This window comes from Vipera berus, assembly GCF_964194415.1.
Source record: "Vipera berus genome assembly, chromosome: 2".
NCBI classification, from domain to species: Eukaryota; Metazoa; Chordata; class Lepidosauria; order Squamata; family Viperidae; genus Vipera; species Vipera berus.
This window is the reverse complement of record NC_138203.1, coordinates 273,249,288-273,267,168: the sequence shown is the minus strand read 5'-3', so window position 1 is coordinate 273,267,168 and position 17,881 is coordinate 273,249,288. Positions and strand designations below refer to the sequence as shown.

At 43.9% G+C, this 17,881-nt stretch overlaps 3 protein-coding genes across 5 annotated transcripts in view; all 3 read right to left on the bottom strand.

Moving 5' to 3' along the window:
* The window catches only part of LOC308663293 (uncharacterized protein), a 166,223-nt gene that overhangs the window by 3,570 nt on the left and 144,772 nt on the right, over positions 1-17,881 (bottom strand). The gene's annotated exons all lie outside the window — the stretch shown is intronic.
* On the bottom strand, positions 3,929-17,809 carry LOC308661334 (uncharacterized protein; the record flags this gene model as incomplete). Its single annotated transcript, XM_081316257.1, has 3 exons — positions 3,929-4,480; positions 8,940-13,444; positions 17,631-17,809. 2 exons carry the CDS (start codon positions 17,807-17,809, stop codon positions 11,884-11,886), a joined length of 1,740 nt encoding a protein of 579 aa, XP_081172383.1. The 3' UTR covers positions 3,929-4,480; positions 8,940-11,883.
* The window catches only part of LOC308663289 (uncharacterized protein), a 40,337-nt gene continuing 35,959 nt past the window's right edge, over positions 13,504-17,881 (bottom strand). The window contains exons 1-2 of one of the 2 annotated variants that reach the window (XR_014025344.1): positions 17,631-17,787; positions 13,504-14,210 (exon numbers count right to left, since the gene is read on the bottom strand). The gene's annotated coding sequence lies outside the window, so the exon portion shown is untranslated. Of the gene's footprint in view, positions 14,211-17,630; positions 17,788-17,881 lie in introns of those variants that run through there. The other variant, XR_014025343.1, reaches the window with a different exon arrangement.

Genomic DNA, 17,881 nt, shown 5'->3' with positions numbered 1-17,881 from the left:
TTCCTGCTTTTCTCAGTGCAGGTGAAGAGGGCAATGAAAGGCTGGCAGCCTGGAACTTCAACTCGCCCTCTGCTTGCAGCTCTGACTTTGCCACCCGCAGAAAGGGCTGTGCAGGAGATAGACACCTGGGGGCTTCTCGGTCTGGGACACATCCCAAAACCGGCATTGGTTGCAACTCTCATGGACTTTTGGAGGCCTCGGGATAGACGAGGTACAACCATTACGTCCCTCCTAGACCTCACATCAGGTTTCAATACTCTATCATCAGCCATGATATCCTTATGAACAGACTTTGGGGCTGCAAATGGACTGTATTACGGTCGTTTTACTTCTGTCTCCACAGCTGGTGTAGGATTCGTTGTGTAGTTGAAATAAACAATCACGAGCCAAAAGTTCCAAAACCGTGGTAATTTATTTCTACTCCTTTGCAAGCGGGCTGCTCCTTGTGCATGCAAGCACCCAGTGGACACACCCCAAATCCTCAGTATTTGTTCTTTACATTCCCCCCATTGCCATTACAAATTTACCTCCCACCTCTTCTTCATTGGCTTAGTCATCATGCTGTAATCGTGTCATCACAACCTATCCAGAGCTTCTAAAGTGAATATATTATCTCCGCCTCCGATTACTTCTCCCATTCCCCTAATTCTATCACCCCTGGCCCTTATTTATGAAATACCTATTATGGCTGTTAGTTCTTAGGGGTTTTCTCTAAAGTTGCTATCATATCAGTAAATTGTGGTTAGGACCGGTTTTCAGCGTAGCAAGAGACCTTCCTAGATACAATTCTCAGACTTCAAGTTAGTTTCATAGGATTATATACAGTTTATTTGCTTCACAGGCTACCATGCCTTCTCATAGGTCTGTAAATCAATTAAGCTCTTTTTCCCCACACTGGTTCCACTCAGTGTGGAGTTGGGCCTCTTGCTATTCGGGAGGCCACGGGAGAAAAGCCTTACACTGCTGCTAACATCTACATGAAACCACTAGGGGAGGCCATCCTTCCTATGATACCCAATTATTTACAGATAGTCCTGGATTTATAACATTTCACTTAGTGACCATTTGAAGTTACAGCAGTGCTAAAAAAAGTCACTTATGACCATTTTTCACACTTACAACCATTGCAGCATCCCCCTTGTCAGGTGATCAAAATTATGAGTCTTGGCAATTGACTCATATTTGTGAATTTCAGTGTCCTGAGTCATGTGTTTTTCTTTGTCGATTGAGCTGGTGCACAACTTGGGGATCCTCCTGGACTCATGGCTCCTGCTTGAGAAGATCCTAGGTGGGGGAGGGGCTTTGCAGAGGTGTATCTGGTGCACCGTGTCCTTTCCTAGACCAGGCAGTCCTTGCACAGGGCTCAGTCATGCCTTGGTCACCTCGTTTGGATCACTGCCCTGGACCACCCAGAAACTTCTAACTGGTCGAGAATGCCCCAACGCACAAAGTAATGAGGGCCTCTAGGTTGCCCACATCACATCTTTGTGGTGGGAGCTGCCCCAGGTTTTTTTTTTACAGGTGCAATTGAAAATGCTGGTCATCACATTTAGAGCTATTTCTTTATGGTAGCAATTGCACTTGGAATTAATACACCACCCCACTGTGCTTTATCACATTCTCGGCTTACAGTGTCAGCATATTCTCCCCAACAATCTGCGTTCTCATTTTACTGACCTCAGAAAGATGGAAGGCTGAGTTAACTTCGAGCCCGCTCAGGATTGAATTCCAGGCTGTGGGCAGTCAGCCAGCAATACTGCATTCTGAGTACTGAGCCGACAGGACACCTGTCATTTATATTCCACTTTTATTATTTCTGCATCTAACTGTTCAACCAGGTCAGATAGGGAAGGCACGCATCTTGCCCATTCCCTTAACTTTTGCTGTCTGACAGGAGCTAAGAAGTGAACCTTTTCCGCTGCAGACCCTGTCCTGTGAGACACTCTTTCCCTGAAGTATCTCAGGCCATTATCCTCGTAGTCTTCGGTAAAGCAATGAAGATCTAATCCTGTGGTTAACTTAACTTTTTGCAAGGAGAAAGATGACCACTTTTGAACAAGAATGGCACAAGGAGGGCTATAATAGGGTCAAGCAGCCTGGTTAATTTCTAATTTGAACAAAAGCAAGAATCACCTTTTTTGGGATTCCATGTCCATCCAAATGCCATCGACCTTGCTAGAGGTGCCCTGTATTTGAGCACAAAGGTGGAGGCTTTGAATGTTGCCATTTTGCTACATATGTGATTTATCACTTTCTGTATTATGGTTTTAATACTGCTAGCCGCCCACTCACCATGAGTTGGGTTGGCATATACATTTTCATAAAAAATAATATATGTGTAGAAATAGCTCGAGGCAGCAAACACAATACAGATGCAAGCTCGCTTTCACTGTCACAGCACAGCAGTTCCCCTTGACTCTATGGAAGGGAACGACCACACTGGAATTTCAGTTCTTCTCCCCCATGTTTGATACTAAAACATATTTCATTAAAAAGATTATGTCAACAAATTAAAAGTTTAGTTTCTCAGCTGGGCTTTCTATTAGAGAAATGAGATTCAACCTTCCTCTACAGGCATCAAATTTTGCCCGTGTAATTTCTTGTGTCTGAAAAAGGTAGTATAATATGTGAAACATTTTCCGCAATCTGGGCATTTGAATGGTTTCTCTCCTGTGTGTAACCTTACATGATTTATAAGGCTAGACCTACTACTGAGATCTTTCCCACAATCCGGACACTCATATGGCTTCTCTCCTGTGTGAGTTCTCTGGTGTATCACCAGCTGAGCATTCCTTCTGAAATTTTTCCCACAATCTACACACTTATGTGTTTTCTCTTCTGTGTGAATCCTCTGGTGTATCACCAGGCAGGAATTCTGACTGAAACATTTCCCACAATCAGGACATTTATATGATTTTTCTTCTATGTGAGTAGATTGATGTTTCACCATGTCACATTTCCGAGAGAAATCTTTTCCACAATCTGGGCACTCATATGGTTTCTCTCCTGTGTGAGTCCTCTGATGTCTAAACAGGTAGGAATAACAAGTGAAACCTTTTCCACACTCTGGGCACTCATACGGTTTCTCTCCTGTGTGAATCCTCTGGTGTATCACCAGGTAGTAACTCTCACGGAAACTTTTCCCACAATGTGGACACTTATATGGTTTCTCTCCTGTGTGAGTCCTCTGATGTCTAATCAGGTTGGCATTCCGAATGAAACTTTTCCCACAATCTGGACACTTATATGGTTTCTCTCCTGTATGAGTCCTCTGATGTTTAACCAGGTTGGAATTTTGAATGAAATTTTTCCCACAATCAGGACATTCATATGGGTTTTCTCCTGTGTGTATCCTCTGGTGTCCCACCAGGTAAGAATTCTGACTGAAACTTTTCCCACAATCCAGACACTTGAATGGTTTTTCTCCTGTGTGAGTTCTCTCATGTATCACCAGGTTGGAATTCTGACTGAATCTTTTTCCACAATGCAGACACTCAAACGGTTTCTCTCCTGTGTGAGTTCTCTGGTGTCTTTCCAGTTTTGAATTCCCAGTGAAACTTTTCCCACAATCCAGACACTCATATGGTTTCTCTCCTGTGTGAGTCCTCTGGTGTATCACCAGGTTGGAAGCATGACTGAAACTTTTCCCACAGTACAGACATTCATATGGTTTCTCTCCTGTGTGAATCCTCTGGTGTCTCAGCAGCTTGTAATTATGACTGAAACTTTTCGCACAATACAGACATTCATGTGATTTCTCTCCTGTGTGAGTCTTCTGGTGCTTAACCAGGCTGGAATTCTGACTGAAACCTTTCCCACAAAAAGGACATTCAAAGAGTTTCTCCCCAGTGTGAGTCCTATTGTGGCTCACCCGATTGGTGTGCATGCTAAATCTTTTGTCACACTGGGAGCACTGTTAGAGCTGCTCCTCCTGCATTGGTCATTCCATGAATAATGGGATTGCTGTTCTGAGTAAAGCTTTTGCCACAGTCCAGACATTTGTATGGGTTTTCAAGGAGCGGATGGACATATGCAAAATTTAGATGTGATCTGCAATTTGTGTTTTTCCCAAAATAGGCAGTCGGTGGGATTTTTCTAACACTGATATTCTTGGATTCACAAGAAGACCAAAAATATTTCTGATCCCTTGTCTGGTGGTGCTTTGATCCAAGACACTTTCCTTCCTCAAACGCTTTCATTAATGCCTTGAACTTTTTTTTTCTTGAGTTCCACATAATCTATTTTTTCTACCTGAAAACCCTGTTCCTGTTATTCTCTCCAATGTCTCCCTCCATCTGCTATGGAAAGAGAAAAGTTTTAACACTTTCTGCAGGAAATGGGAAAGATTTTGACTGATGGTTTGTTTTGCATTTTAATGCTGCTTCTCATTCTCTGTTGTCCGGAGTGCTCTTCTTGGCATCCTGTGTATAAGACTCATATTAATGGATTATTTTCATTATTGTTTAAAAAATGGCTGAACCTGTGAAAACAGCAAAAAAAATAATCCATATATTACTATGAAAAAGCAAACGTATCGAAATGCTAATTTAACTTCTAAGATTCATTATGATTCATCAGGCACAAAGGAAACTAGCAAAATCAAAGTTCAAGTATCCACTCAAATTTCAAATCATGGAATTCTCTTCTTGGCTTGGGTAAATCACAAATTATTATCATTATTATCATTGTAAATAGTTGTTACAAAAAATATCTGAAAATACTGAGGTCTACAAAGATACGTGTATATGCACAGATAAATACACACCTATAAATTTATATATGTGGAAAATCTATCTGTATTTGGGAGCTTCAAAATGTTTCAGAAGAAATTTTGCTTGATCCAATTTTAGAAAGCTGGGGACACTAACAGATGAAACGGTGCCCAGAGCCTATGCGAGATTTAAAGCACCCGTTTTACCCCCGAAAGTCGTCACTTGCCAGGAAAACATGTCAATAATATCAAAGGGAATGAAAACCGAGAGAGGGAGGCTGTTAAAAACATGATTTTTTTAAATGTCCCAATTTTTCCATCTCCCAGCAGGAAATCACAGGCAGCAGTTTTAAACCAGGCAGCAGAAGGATCATAACATTTGGGGAGAGAGAAAGAATATGCAGCTGCAGCAGCCGACATCTTTCAGCCTCGTTGCTTGCTCTGCTTCCACGCAGTGGAGGAAACCAAACAGCCCGACTTGCTCCCGGCTTCTCCTCCGACCTGCCCTCCACTCACCTCCCAAGAGTCGCTTCGACCGTCGAGACAGCGGAAGAGACTACCCCGACGCCATCTTTCTCCCATAAGGGAACTGGAAAAAGATTTCCCTGTGCCCTTTCCCCAAAATCCTCTCTAGCAATCCAATCCTCTATCATTTAAATTCGTTCCGGCTCAACCGTTCTCCCTCCCGTATGATTTTGGCACTAGCGATGCGGCTGCTGTGTACAGAGGTGTATTCTCTGCTTTCTAGGTACGAGCGCTGCTTCTCTTAGAGCGCCATCTAGCGACATAAGGTTGAAAACCACGCTCGTCCTATCTCTTCCCTAAAGCGTTTTGCAAGGTGTTTTCATTGATTCCGTGGGGGATCTTTAGGGCAGGGCTTTTCAACCTTTTCACCCATTGTACCACTTTTAGGATATGGCAACATCTGAGTACCCAGCAAGGTGTCAAAAACGTGACCAAAAAAAAAGAAAAAAAAAAGAAATTACATGTAGTCCTCGACTTACAAGAATTCGCTTAGTGACTGTTCGTAGTTACAGTGGCACTGAAAAAAGTGACATATGATCATTTTTCACACTTATAACTGTTGCAGCATCCACAGGGTCATGTGATCACTTTTTGCAACTTTTTGACAAGCGAAGTCAATGGCTGGGGGCTGGCCAGCTCATCACTCCGGTTGTGGGATTCCTGTGTTGGGGGGGAAATCCGTGGGTCTCTGGTGGAGGGTAGGTGGGACTGGAGTGGGTGCCTTCCTTCCCTCCCTCTCTCCCATTGTCCCTTCCTTCCTTCTTTCCTTGCAGTGGGGTGCCCCTGGGCTCTTTTCTGGGCCCAGGGCTCTTGCAACATCTTCATCAACGATTTAGATGGGGGGAAAGATGTGGAACTCATCAAATTTGCAGACGACACCAAGCTGTTGTGTACATCTCTCTCTCTGTCTGTGTGTGTGTGTGTGTGTGTATGTGTGTGCATGCGCGTGCACGTATCAGAGTGTTTTGACTAGGGTTCAGTTAGTCTAGGAAGGGAGGAAGGTTGTGTGCCATGTGTGATATTTATTCTTTTGGCCTGAGGTGAAACTGAATCCATATAAAGTGTACAATGCATTGTACTGTGCTTCATATTCCAGTGGCATGGTATGTATACATGTTGTCAAAAATGTTATTGCCTTTAGAGAATGGGAATAAGTAGGTGAAAATTACAAAAACTACAGCAGTGTCTGATGAATGCAAAAGCACACATAAAACATGCAGGCATTTTCTTTTGTTGTTATTGTTGACAATACATGGTTTTTATAATACGTTGAAAAAATATGTGCAGTAAGGGCAGCGTTCCGTGCGCCTTTGACGTCTAGTCATGCCAGCCACATGACCACGGAGACGTCCTCGGACAAGTGCTGGCTCTTCGGCTTTGAAACGGAGATGAGCACCGGCCCCTAGAGTCGGAAACGACTAGCATGCATGTGCGGGGGAACCTTTACCTTTACCTTTAAGGGCAGTTACCCATCAATCCTTGTAAATGGTGCTATGTATCTTGCTGAATCTCCGATGGAACAACAAATGTTTCCATGCAAGATAAAAATAAAGCATATGTGTGCTTGCCTATGCATGCAAAAAGATATACACAGGCAGTGATTTTTATGTAAGAAAAAAGGTGCCAGAACTCATTTCCACAAACTCTGTTGAAAAAAGGTGCCGGAATGCCACCCCTTTTTCAGCAAATGGTACGGCCGCTGTTTGGAAGCCCAGCGCAAACAAGATGAGCACTTTCCACGCCGATAGGCAAAAAAAAAAAGTCCAACAGGGCTCCATTGTTTACTTGCCAAAACAACGGCTTGCAGCGGCATCTAGCGGTATCAGATCTAGCTCAACTTTACAGATGGGGCAACCCAAAGCAATTTTGCGGTAAATTTGATGAGTTCCACATCTTTTCCCCCATCTAAATCGTTGATGAAGATGTTGCAAGAGCCCTGGGCCCAGAAAAGAGCCCAGGGGCACCCCACTACAAGGAAAGAAGGAAGGAAGGGACAATGGGAGAGAGGGAGGGAAGGAAGGCACCCACTCCAGTCCCACCTATCCTCCACCAGAGACCCACGGATTTCCCCCCCACACACACACACACAGGGACCCCACAACCTGAGTGATGAGCTGGCCAGACCCCAGCCATTGACTTCGCTTGTCAAAAACTTGCAAAAGGTGATCACATGACCCTGTGGATGCTGCAACAGTTATAATTGTGAAAAATGGTCATAAGTCACTTTTTTCAGTGCCACTGTAACTTCGAACAGTCACTAAGCGAATTCTTGTAAGTCGAGGACTACACGTCGGCCAGGCGGACGTCAGGTTACAGCATCACTTTCCGCCTTCGTTCACACACCCTCACAGAGATCCCCCGGCTTTCCGCCCACCCCGACCTCAGGTGTGCGGGTGCGGTTGTTGCAGCCCAGCCCTTAGCATCAGCTGCCTTTGGTCAGGAGGGGGAGCCACAAAGAAGCGCCCTGCCGGGAGCATTAAATCAACCCATCAGGTGGAGACAGGGCCGTGCACCTTGCTGTGTCACCTCCCTTTGAATCGCCCACAGAGACACCGCTTCCCCGGATCCCGTTCCCAGGTCCTCCCAGCCCCGGAGTTTCTACCCCTTCCAGTTTCACTCTCTCCAGTGACCTTGCTACTCCTCCACCACCCAGCCGATCCTGGGCTCCTGCCCGGCTCACTTGCTTTCAGAAAATAGGCTGGTTGCTAAGTGAGTCGGGCAGGAGCCCGGGATCAGCTGAGTCGTGCTCAGAAACACACTTAATACAGATGCAAGTTCACTTTCGCTGTCCCAGCACAGCAGTTCCCCTTGACTCTATGGAAGGGAACGACCACACTGGGCCAGACAAAGGAGTTTCAGATCTTCTCCCTCATGTTTGATACTAAAACACATTTGACTAAAAAGAATATGTCAAGAAATTAAATGTTTAGTTTCTCAGCTGAGCTTCCAATTAGAGAAATGAAATTCAACCTTCCTCTACACACATCAAATTTTGCCTGTGTAATTTCTTGCATCTGAAAAAGGTAGTATAATATGCGAAACATTTCCCACAATCTGGGCATTTGAATGGTTTCTCTCCTGTGTGTAACCTTACATGATTTATAAGGTTAGACCTACTACTAAAACATTTCCCACAATCCGAACACTCATACGGCTTCTCTCCTGTGTGAGTCCTCTGGTGTATCACCAGCTTAGGATTGCATCTGAAATTTTTCCCACAATCTACACACTTATATGTTCTCTTTTCCGTGTGCATCCAAAACCATGAAGCTGTTTCCCAGGCAGCTTGAGAAAAACAATTGGAGGGTGCTAGTTTGTAGAAAGCTGAGCTAAAGAGTCCTGTGCTTTAGTAACTGGCTCTCAATTCCTCTCCCAGCCCTTGAAAGAGACCACCCACTTGCCCATAATTCTCACCCACTGGCCTGCTGGCTAGACTCCTACCTCTTCCCGCATCAAAATCACATGAAGTCCTCACTTAACAACCCACAGGAACCTGGAATTGGAATGGGAACCGGGACTGCCAGGATTGCCCTTAACTAAGCAATGTGGCGTCACTTTTTATAACCTCACTGTATAGCAACGGAAATTCTGGCCTCAATTGCTGTCACAACCCGAGGACTACCTATTTCTTTTCCAAGCTCAGGAGAGGGCTGGAAGCCATTTCCCCCCTTCTGGACAGTTGGCATCCTGGCCAGCTTCGTACCTTCAACAGCAGTTTGCTGTGCGTAAGAAAATCATGACAGGTTTTCCTGGCAGAGGAGTTCAAGGCATTGGTGCAGATTAAAATCTTTTTCTAAGTGCAGCTGAAGAATCCGGAAGATGAAGAATAATTTTGCCGTTCAATGACCCAGAGCATACTTTGATGTCAACAAAACAACGGTCTCACCCGAGGAAGATGAAAGTTTAGGAATGGCCTAGCTAGAGCCCAGGCTTGAATCCAACTGAAAATTATGTGGGGTGACCCTCACAACCTGACAGATTTGGTGCGATTTGCAAGGAAGAGTGGGCAAAGATTCCCAAGACAAGATGTGCCAGGCTGATAGGCTCCTACCTCAAACACCTCCATGTTGTGATAAAATCAAAAAGTGCTCCAAGAAAGAATTAGTTTAAGGGTGCGCATCTTTATGAAACTATGTTATTGAAAGTTTATTATTGTTACTTTTCCTCATAAAATATTTGTTTTTCAATTGAATTGTACAGCTTTTAAGTTATATTAAAAGTGGAAAGATTCTGAGGTGATTTGTCTTGGTCTGATTTACTTACATCTCAAAAACCTGGCATTTTACAAGGAGTAGGTAGGCACTCTCTATATCCTGTGGGTTCTGGGGATAAGTTGATATATTGTAGATGCAGATATATATGCACTGTGAGAAACATACATACCCACAAATGTGTATATACGTAGAAATTCCATGTGTATTTTAGCCTTAAAAAATATTGCAAAACCGTTACTGTCAAACCTTCTGAGCTAATTGTAGAGATGTGGGGGCTTTAACTGATGCAATGATGCCTAAAGCCTTTGCAAGATCTGAAGCACCAATTTTGCCCATGGAAACCCTCAGCTCCCAATAAGGGCAGAAGATACTGCCCAAAACCCCTCTGTTGACATCCCCATTCAAGTAGTCTTCATTTACTGACCACAATTGGGACTGGTTTCTCACTAAGCAGCCCTGAATCATTAAGCATGATGTCACATGACAGTGCCAACTTACATCTGCTCCTCTGCCATATACAAATGGGATCATAAAAGGGCACCGGTTGGCAGCACCTGAATTGGTGCAACTCCTTTTCCTGCACCTTCAGATCCACAGGAAGTGTTGAAGAAGTGTCACGATGGCCACAGATTTGTGGACCAGATGTACTTCTGGTTTTACAATGCCATAGAAACTTTGACGGCTCGGGGAACCAAGGTAAGCGAGGACTGCATATACAATATCACCAAAGATCCTGAACAGCTATTTTAAAGGCTGTGCTGGCTTAAGCACAGTTGAACCTAATTAATACCCTGATGGGGCTCCAATAGGAAATACTGTGCTTGTTAGCTAAACATAGAGGTAAAAGAAAGTAAAATCCCTGAAGAGACCAGTGGCAGATCAGTCCCATATTGTTGCCAAGAAAGCAACATGTCCATAAAACCTCAAGGAATCAATCTTAACTTGAAGGAGACATCCAACCAGCAGAAAACTGCAGGCACCAGTTTTAAAGCCTACAGAACAGGTGGAATAAAATCTCGGGTAGGAATATTTTTCAGCTGAGCAGATTCTCTGCTTCCACAAACAGCTTTATTTACTCCTGGCTTTTTCTCCGACCTGACCTCAATTCACCTTCCATCTGCTGCTTGAACCCTGGGAAGGGCACGGCTGCCACCCACCACAGCTCCATCCTCCTATGGGTGAGCACTCTGCCTTTCTCCTTTCCTCAACATCCTTCCCAGTAATACTCTCTGGTTTTAACTCTTTCACCTCAGCTGCTCTCCCTCCTGTTGGGTGTCCCAACTAATCAACCACCGATGCCGGTATTATCATGTTTCCCCGAGAGTAAGCCCTCCCCTGAAACTAAGCCAAAGCTGATATTTTTTGGGGGTGGAGTACCTAATATAAGCCCTCCCCCGAAAGCCCTAATTAAGAATCTGTGTGGATGGCCAGCTGGTGGGCGAAGGGGAAACTGACCGACATGCCCTGCTAGCCAACGGTATACTAATTCCTGACCACCATCCAGCTTGTTCCACAGCATTACGGTAGCGGCATTGGGCGTGGGGCATGAGGCAGCAAACAGCTGTTTGCTGCCAGCCACGGCCTTTTGCCGCCTCATGCGTCGCGCCCAGTGCCGCTGCCATGAGGCTTGGCGGATCCCCATCTGACCCACGTGCCAGTATACCATTGCCTGGCTTCCATGGCACTGATGAGTGCAATGCTGCTCAGCCAAAAGTGGCTGTGGAAAAAGTGGAGCAGATTCCCCCCTCACCTGCCCAGCCTCTTACCTTTCATTTCTGAGCTAAACTGTTGGTGCTTTCGGCCACCTGGCTCTCTTTGCAGCTCTGCCCATAGAGCCAGCAAAGCGGCAGGTGGAGCGCCAGAGGTTCGGGAAGGGAGGGTGCTGAAGCGAGTAGGCGTCCTGCCATCAGTGCCCATGACGGCTGTCCCTTCCCCGTGGAGCTGCAGAGCTTGTCATACCACCACCCAGATAAGCATGTCTTTGCTTACCTGACTTCCAGCCCGGACCCATTTCTCCTTCACACTCCTCCACTGCCACAAAAGAAGTTGTGGGGGGAGAAGGTCAATCAATCAATTCCAACTTCAGATCTTTCCAAGTTGGAATTGATTGACCTTTCCTCCCCGCTCCCCACAAACTTTTGTTTCCCTGCATGCGGTAGCAGATAGCATACAAGGTCCCTTCCAACTCTGTTCTTCTGTTCTGTTGTGTTCTGTTCTATTCTATCGCATTTTTCATACTAAGACATAGGTAAAGGTAAAGGTAATAATTGAAGAAGTTAAATGATTGGTTTCTCAGCTAGGCTTTCAATATGAGATGAGAAATGAAATACAAGATTCCTCCACACACTTCAAATCTTCACTTTTGTGGAATTTCCTGTGTGTGATAAGGGAGGAATTTTGTGCAAAAAAACTGCAATCTGGATGTTTGAATGGTTACTCCCCTATGTGTAACCTAACATGATTTATAAGGCTAGACCTACTACTGAAATCTTTCCCACAATCCGGACACTCATACGGTTTCTCTCCTGTATGAGTCCTCCAGTGTATCACCAGACTGGAATTCCGACTGAAACTTTTCCCACATTCGACACACTCATATGGTTTTTCTCCTGTATGAGTCCTCCGGTGTATCACCAAGTCAGAATTTCGAATGAAACTTTTCCCACACTTCAGACACTCATATGGGTTTTCTCCTGTGTGAGTTCTCTGGTGTCTCACCAGCTTGGAATATTGAATGAAACTTTTCCCACAATCTGGACACTCATATGGTTTCTCTCCTGTGTGAGTCCTCTGATGTTCCACCAGGTAGGAATTGCAACTGAAACCTTTCCCACAATCTTGGCATTCATATGGTTTCTCTCCTGTGTGAGTCCTCTGATGTATCACCAGATAGTAACTCTGACGGAAACTTTTCCCACATTCTGGACACTTATATGGTTTCTCTCCTGTGTGAGTCCTCTGATGTTTAACCAAGTCAGAATTGTGAGTGAAATCTTTCCCACAATCTGAACATTCATAGGGTTTCTCTCCCATATGAGTCCTCTGGTGTTTCACCAGGTAGGAATTCTGACTGAAACTTTTTCCACAATCTGGACACTGATATGGTTTTTCTCCAGTGTGAGTTCTCTCGTGTATTACCAGGTTGGAATTCTGACTAAAACTTTTGCCACAATATAGACATTCATATGGTTTTTCTCCTGTGTGAGTTCTCTGGTGTCTCACCAGCTTGGAATTTTGAATGAAACTTTTCCCACAATCCGGACACTTATAAGGTTTGTATCCTGTATGAATCCTCTGATGTTCCACTAGGTGAGAATTCGAACTGAATCTTTTCCCACAATCTTGGCACTCATATGGTTTTTCTACTTTGTGGGTCTTCTGGTGCTTCACCAGTTCAGATTTGCAATTGAAACTTTCTCGACATTCTGCACACTCAGACAGTTTCTCTCCCATGTGAGTCTTCTGGTGAAACACCAAGTTGGAATTCCGAATGAAGCTTTTCCCACAATCCAAACACTGATACCGTTTGTCCCCAGTGTGAGTTCTCTGGTGTACCACCAGGTGAGAATTCCGTTGGAAAATTTTCCCACAATCACATTTATATGGTTTCTCTCCTGTGTGAGTCCTCTGATGTTTCACCAGGTCAGAATTGCAACTGAAACCTTTCCCACAATCACATTTATATGGTTTCTCAATCATGTGAGCCCTCTCATGTTTTACCAGGTAGGAATTTCGACTGAAACATTTCCCACAAACATGACATTTAAATGGTTTCTCTCCTGTGTGAGTCCTCTGATGTTTCACCAGGTCAGAATTCTGACTGAAACCTTTCCCACAGTCTGAACACCGATACGGTTTCTCTCCCGTGTGAGTCCTCTGGTGTATCATCAGGTAGGAATTCTGAGTGAAACTCTTCTCACAATCTGGACACTTATATGGTTTCTCTCCCGTGTGAATCCACTGATGTTTAACCAGGTCAGATTTCCGAGAGAAACTTTTCCCACAATCAGGACACTCATATGGTTTCTCTCCTGTGTGAGTCCTCTGGTGTTCCACAAGGAGGGAATTCCAACTGAAACCTTTCCCACAATCTGAGCACTCATATGGTTTCTTTCCTGTGTGAGTGCTCTTGTGTCTCAACATATCAGTGTGTATGCTAAATCTTTTGCCACATTGGGAGCACTGGTAGCGCTTCTCTCTGGTATGGGTCATTCCATGAATCATGAGTGAGCTATTCTGTTTAAACATTAAGCTGCACTCCAAATATCTGTATCGTTTTTCACTCGGTAGATCGTCTTGTGCGTAATCACTTGTGGTCTGCAACCTCTATTTTCCCCACATTAGGCAGTCTGTGAGATTTTTTGAATTCTTGGGATTCTTGAGAAGGCCAAAAATGTTTCTGATCACTTACTTGGAGGTTGAATCAAGTCACTTGTAACTTTCTGAAAGTTACTGCCTGCCAATTTTGCCTATCCAAAGGACCTTTTCCTTCCCACCGATTTCCAGTTATTTCCACTTTTTAAAAATTTGGATATTATCCCCCTTGACTTCTCATGTAATGTTTCCTTGAGTTGCAAATAGTTTATTTTTTCCAGCTCAAGACTTTGTTATTTTCTCCTTTATCTCTCATCTGATTAGAAAGGAGAAGTGTTTTCAAATTTTCTGGAGGAAGTGGAAAAGGTTTTGATTGATGGTTTTGGATTTTAATGGTGCTTCTCTTTCTCTGTTGTCCAGAGTGCTCTTCTTGGCATCCTCTTTATCTGTAAGATTCATATTAATGGGTTAGTTTCATTATTGTTTAACAAATCAGTGCAGGATATGTGAAAGCAGCAAAAAAGCAAGCCCATATGTTACCGTGAAAACATCATAATTCTAGTTTAACCTCTACCATTAAGCACGACTCATTTGGCATATACAAGACTAGGAAAATTCAAGTTCAAATATTGATTGAATGATAAATATCTCTTTTTGGCTTGTAAAGATGACACATATACATAAGAGTACAGAGAAGAGCAACAAAGATGATTGGGGGACTGGAGGCTAAAACATATAGGGAACGGTTGCTGGAATTGGGTATGTGTAGTTTAACGAAGAGAAGGGTGAGGGGTGAGATGATAGCAGTGTTCCGATATCTCAGGGGCTGCCCCAAAGAAGAGGGAGTCAAGCTATTCTCCAAAGCACCTGAAAGCAGGACAAGAAGCAATGGATGGAAACTAGTCAAGGAGAGAAGCAACCTAGAACTAAGGAGAAACTTCCTGACAGTTAGAACAATTAACCAGTGGAACAGCCTGCCTCCAGAAGTGGTGAATGCTCCAACACTGGAAGTTTTTAAGAAGAGACTGGACAGACATTTGTCTGAAATGGTATAGGGTTTCCTGCCTGAGCAGGGGTTGGATTAGATGACCTCCAAGGTCCCTTCCAACATTATTATTATTATTATATACGAACAGATATGCCACAGGAATAGACACCTAAGAATTTATGTATTTCTGTGTGTATATACATGCGTCTATGAAATAGAATAGAGCTGAAAAGGATCTTATGGGACTTCTAGCCCAAACCCCTGCTCAGGCAGGAGACCCTATACCAGGGGTGTAAAACTGCCGACCACAGGCCAGTTGCATCATACAGAGGCTGCGCCCACCCCAGCTCTGGCAATGGAAAAAAAGTCACAATATGTTGCGACATGTCATGTGACATGGTGAGTTTGACACCTGTGTCCTGTACCATTTCAGACAAGTGGCTGTCCAGTCTCTTCTTAAAAACTTCCAGTGTTCAAGTATTCACATTGATAAGATAGAAAAATGTGGGTTAGACAGCATCACCACCAGATGGATTCGTAGCTGGCTGACCGGCCGTACTCAGCGTGCGGTCCTCAATGGAACCGCATCTACATGGAGGGAAGTGTGTAGTGACTCTGTTCTGGGCCCAGTGCTCTTCAACATCTTCATCAATGATTTGGACAAGGGGATAGATGGGGAACTCATCAAATATGCAGACAACACCCAGCTGGCAGGAATAGCCAATACTCCAGAAGACAGGCTTAAGATACAGGAGGATCTGGACAGATTTGAACACTGGGCGCTATCTAACAAAATGAAATTCAATGGTGGAAAAAGTAAAGTTCTACACTTAGGCAAGAAAAAACAAATGTACAGGCTTAGTTAGTATAGATGGTACTTTGCTTAATAGTAGCAACTGTGAGAGGGATCTCGGAGTCCTAGTGGACAATCACTTAGATATGAGCCAGGAGTCTGCAGCAGCTACCAAAAAAGCAAACACAGTGTTAGGCTGCATTAACAGAGGGATAGAATCAAGATCATGTGAAGTATTAATACCACTTTACAATGCCTTGGTAAGGCCACACTTCGAACACTGCATCCAGTTTTGGTCATCACGATGTAAAAAAGATGTTGAGACTCTAGAAAGAGTAAGAGAAGAGCAACTAAGATGATTAGAGGTCTGGAGGCTAAAACATATAAGGAATGGTTGATGAAATTGGGTATGTTTAATGAAGAGAAGGACGAGGGGGGACATGATAACTGTGTTCCAATATCTCAGGGGCTGCCACAAAGAAGAGGGAGTCAAGCTATTCTCCAAAGCACCTGAAAGCAGGACAAGAAGCAAGGGATGGAAACTAGTCAAGGAGAGAAGCAACCTAGAACTAAGGAGAAACTTCCTGACAGTTAGAACAATTAACCAGTGGAACAAATGCCTGCAGAAGCTGTGAATGCTCCAACACTGGAAGTCTTTAATAAGAGATTGGACAGCCATTTGTCTGAAATGGTATAGGGTTTCCTGCCTGAGCAGGGGGTTCAACTAGATGACCTCCAAGGTCCCTTCCAACTTTTTATATTATTGTTATTATTATTATTAAAAACTTTTATTCATAAAACATGAAACTCAATCAACTGAACACTCAAATTGACTGGCACTAATGTTTGACACGGGTTGCTGCCAGCATCCCAGGTATCAACCCAGTATCACCTTAAAATGTAAGATGTTCTGAGTAGCATAGTTCTTTGTAGCTTTGCTGGAGTTATTGCAGGAAGCTGCAATTTCTTGATGTATTTTGCAAAGTTTTTGGACATAGTTCCTAGTGTCCCGATGACAATGGGTATCGCTGTTACATGTTTCATCCATAATCGCGTAGTTTCGATGGCCGGGTCACGGTATTTCGTAATTTTTTCCAGTTCTTTTTCTTCGACTCTGGCATCTCCTGGTACAGCGATATCAATCAACTAACTGTACGCTTCGGTTCTCTATGTACGATATCTGGCGTGTTGTATTCCAAATAATAATTAATTATTATTATTATTATTATTATTATTATTATTATTATTATTATTATTACTACTACTACTACTATTACTACTACTACTATTATTACTATTATTATTACCAGGGCTTTTTTCTCATAGAATGCTCAGAACGGTGTTCCGGCACCTTTTTTGAATGGAACCTTGTAGTGTAGGCAAGGCAGGTTGTATGACATGTGTGAGTTCCGGCACCATTTTCTTTTACAAAAAAAGCACTGATTATTACTATTACTTCTTATTACATCTTCTGGAGACAAATCGTTCCACCGGTTAATTGTTCGCACTGTTAGGAAATTTCTCCTTGGTTCCAGGTTGCTTCTCTCCTTGATTAGTTTCCACCAATTGTTTCTTGTCCTGCTTTCTGGTGCTTTAGAAAATAAAGTGATCCCCTCCTCTTTCTGGCAGCCCCTCAAATGCTGGAACACTGCTATCATGTCCCCCACTAATCATCCTCTTCTCCAGACTAGCCATACCCAAACCCTGCAACCTTTCTTCATATGTTTTAGCCTCCAGGCCTTTACACATTAGTCTTTCCCATTGCCCAGGAGAAAATTACAAGGAGAAGTTTTAAATCACGCAGCCTAAGTTTGAGAACACAAACAACATACAGTAGCAGCCGACATGTTTCAGCCTAGTTCAGGGGTAGGCAACCTCGGCTCTTTTATGACTCATGGACTTCAACTCCCAGAATTCCTGAGTCAGCATAGCTGACTCAGGAATTCTGGGAGTTGAAGTCCATGAGTCATAAAAGAGCCGAGGTTGCCTACCCCTGGCCTAGTTGCCTCTCTCCATTTACACCGCAGAGGAAACAAGGCAGCTCTATTTGCTCGCGGCTTCTCCTCCGACCTGTCTTTAACTCACCTTTCAGAAGCTGCTTCCACCCTGGGAAGTTTAGGATTGCCACTCGCCACGCCTCCCTCCTCCAAAGAATGAGCCGGAAGAGGAAGTTCCTCTGTCTTTCTCTTCTCTTCGACATCCTTTCTAGCAAGGCTCGATGGTTTTAACTCTTTCACCCCCTTTATTTGTCGGGTCTCAGCCATGGCCGCATAATAGCGCTGTTAGATTGGCGATTTTCCAGCAACTGGTGTTGTTTAAAAGCTCCGCTTAACGGC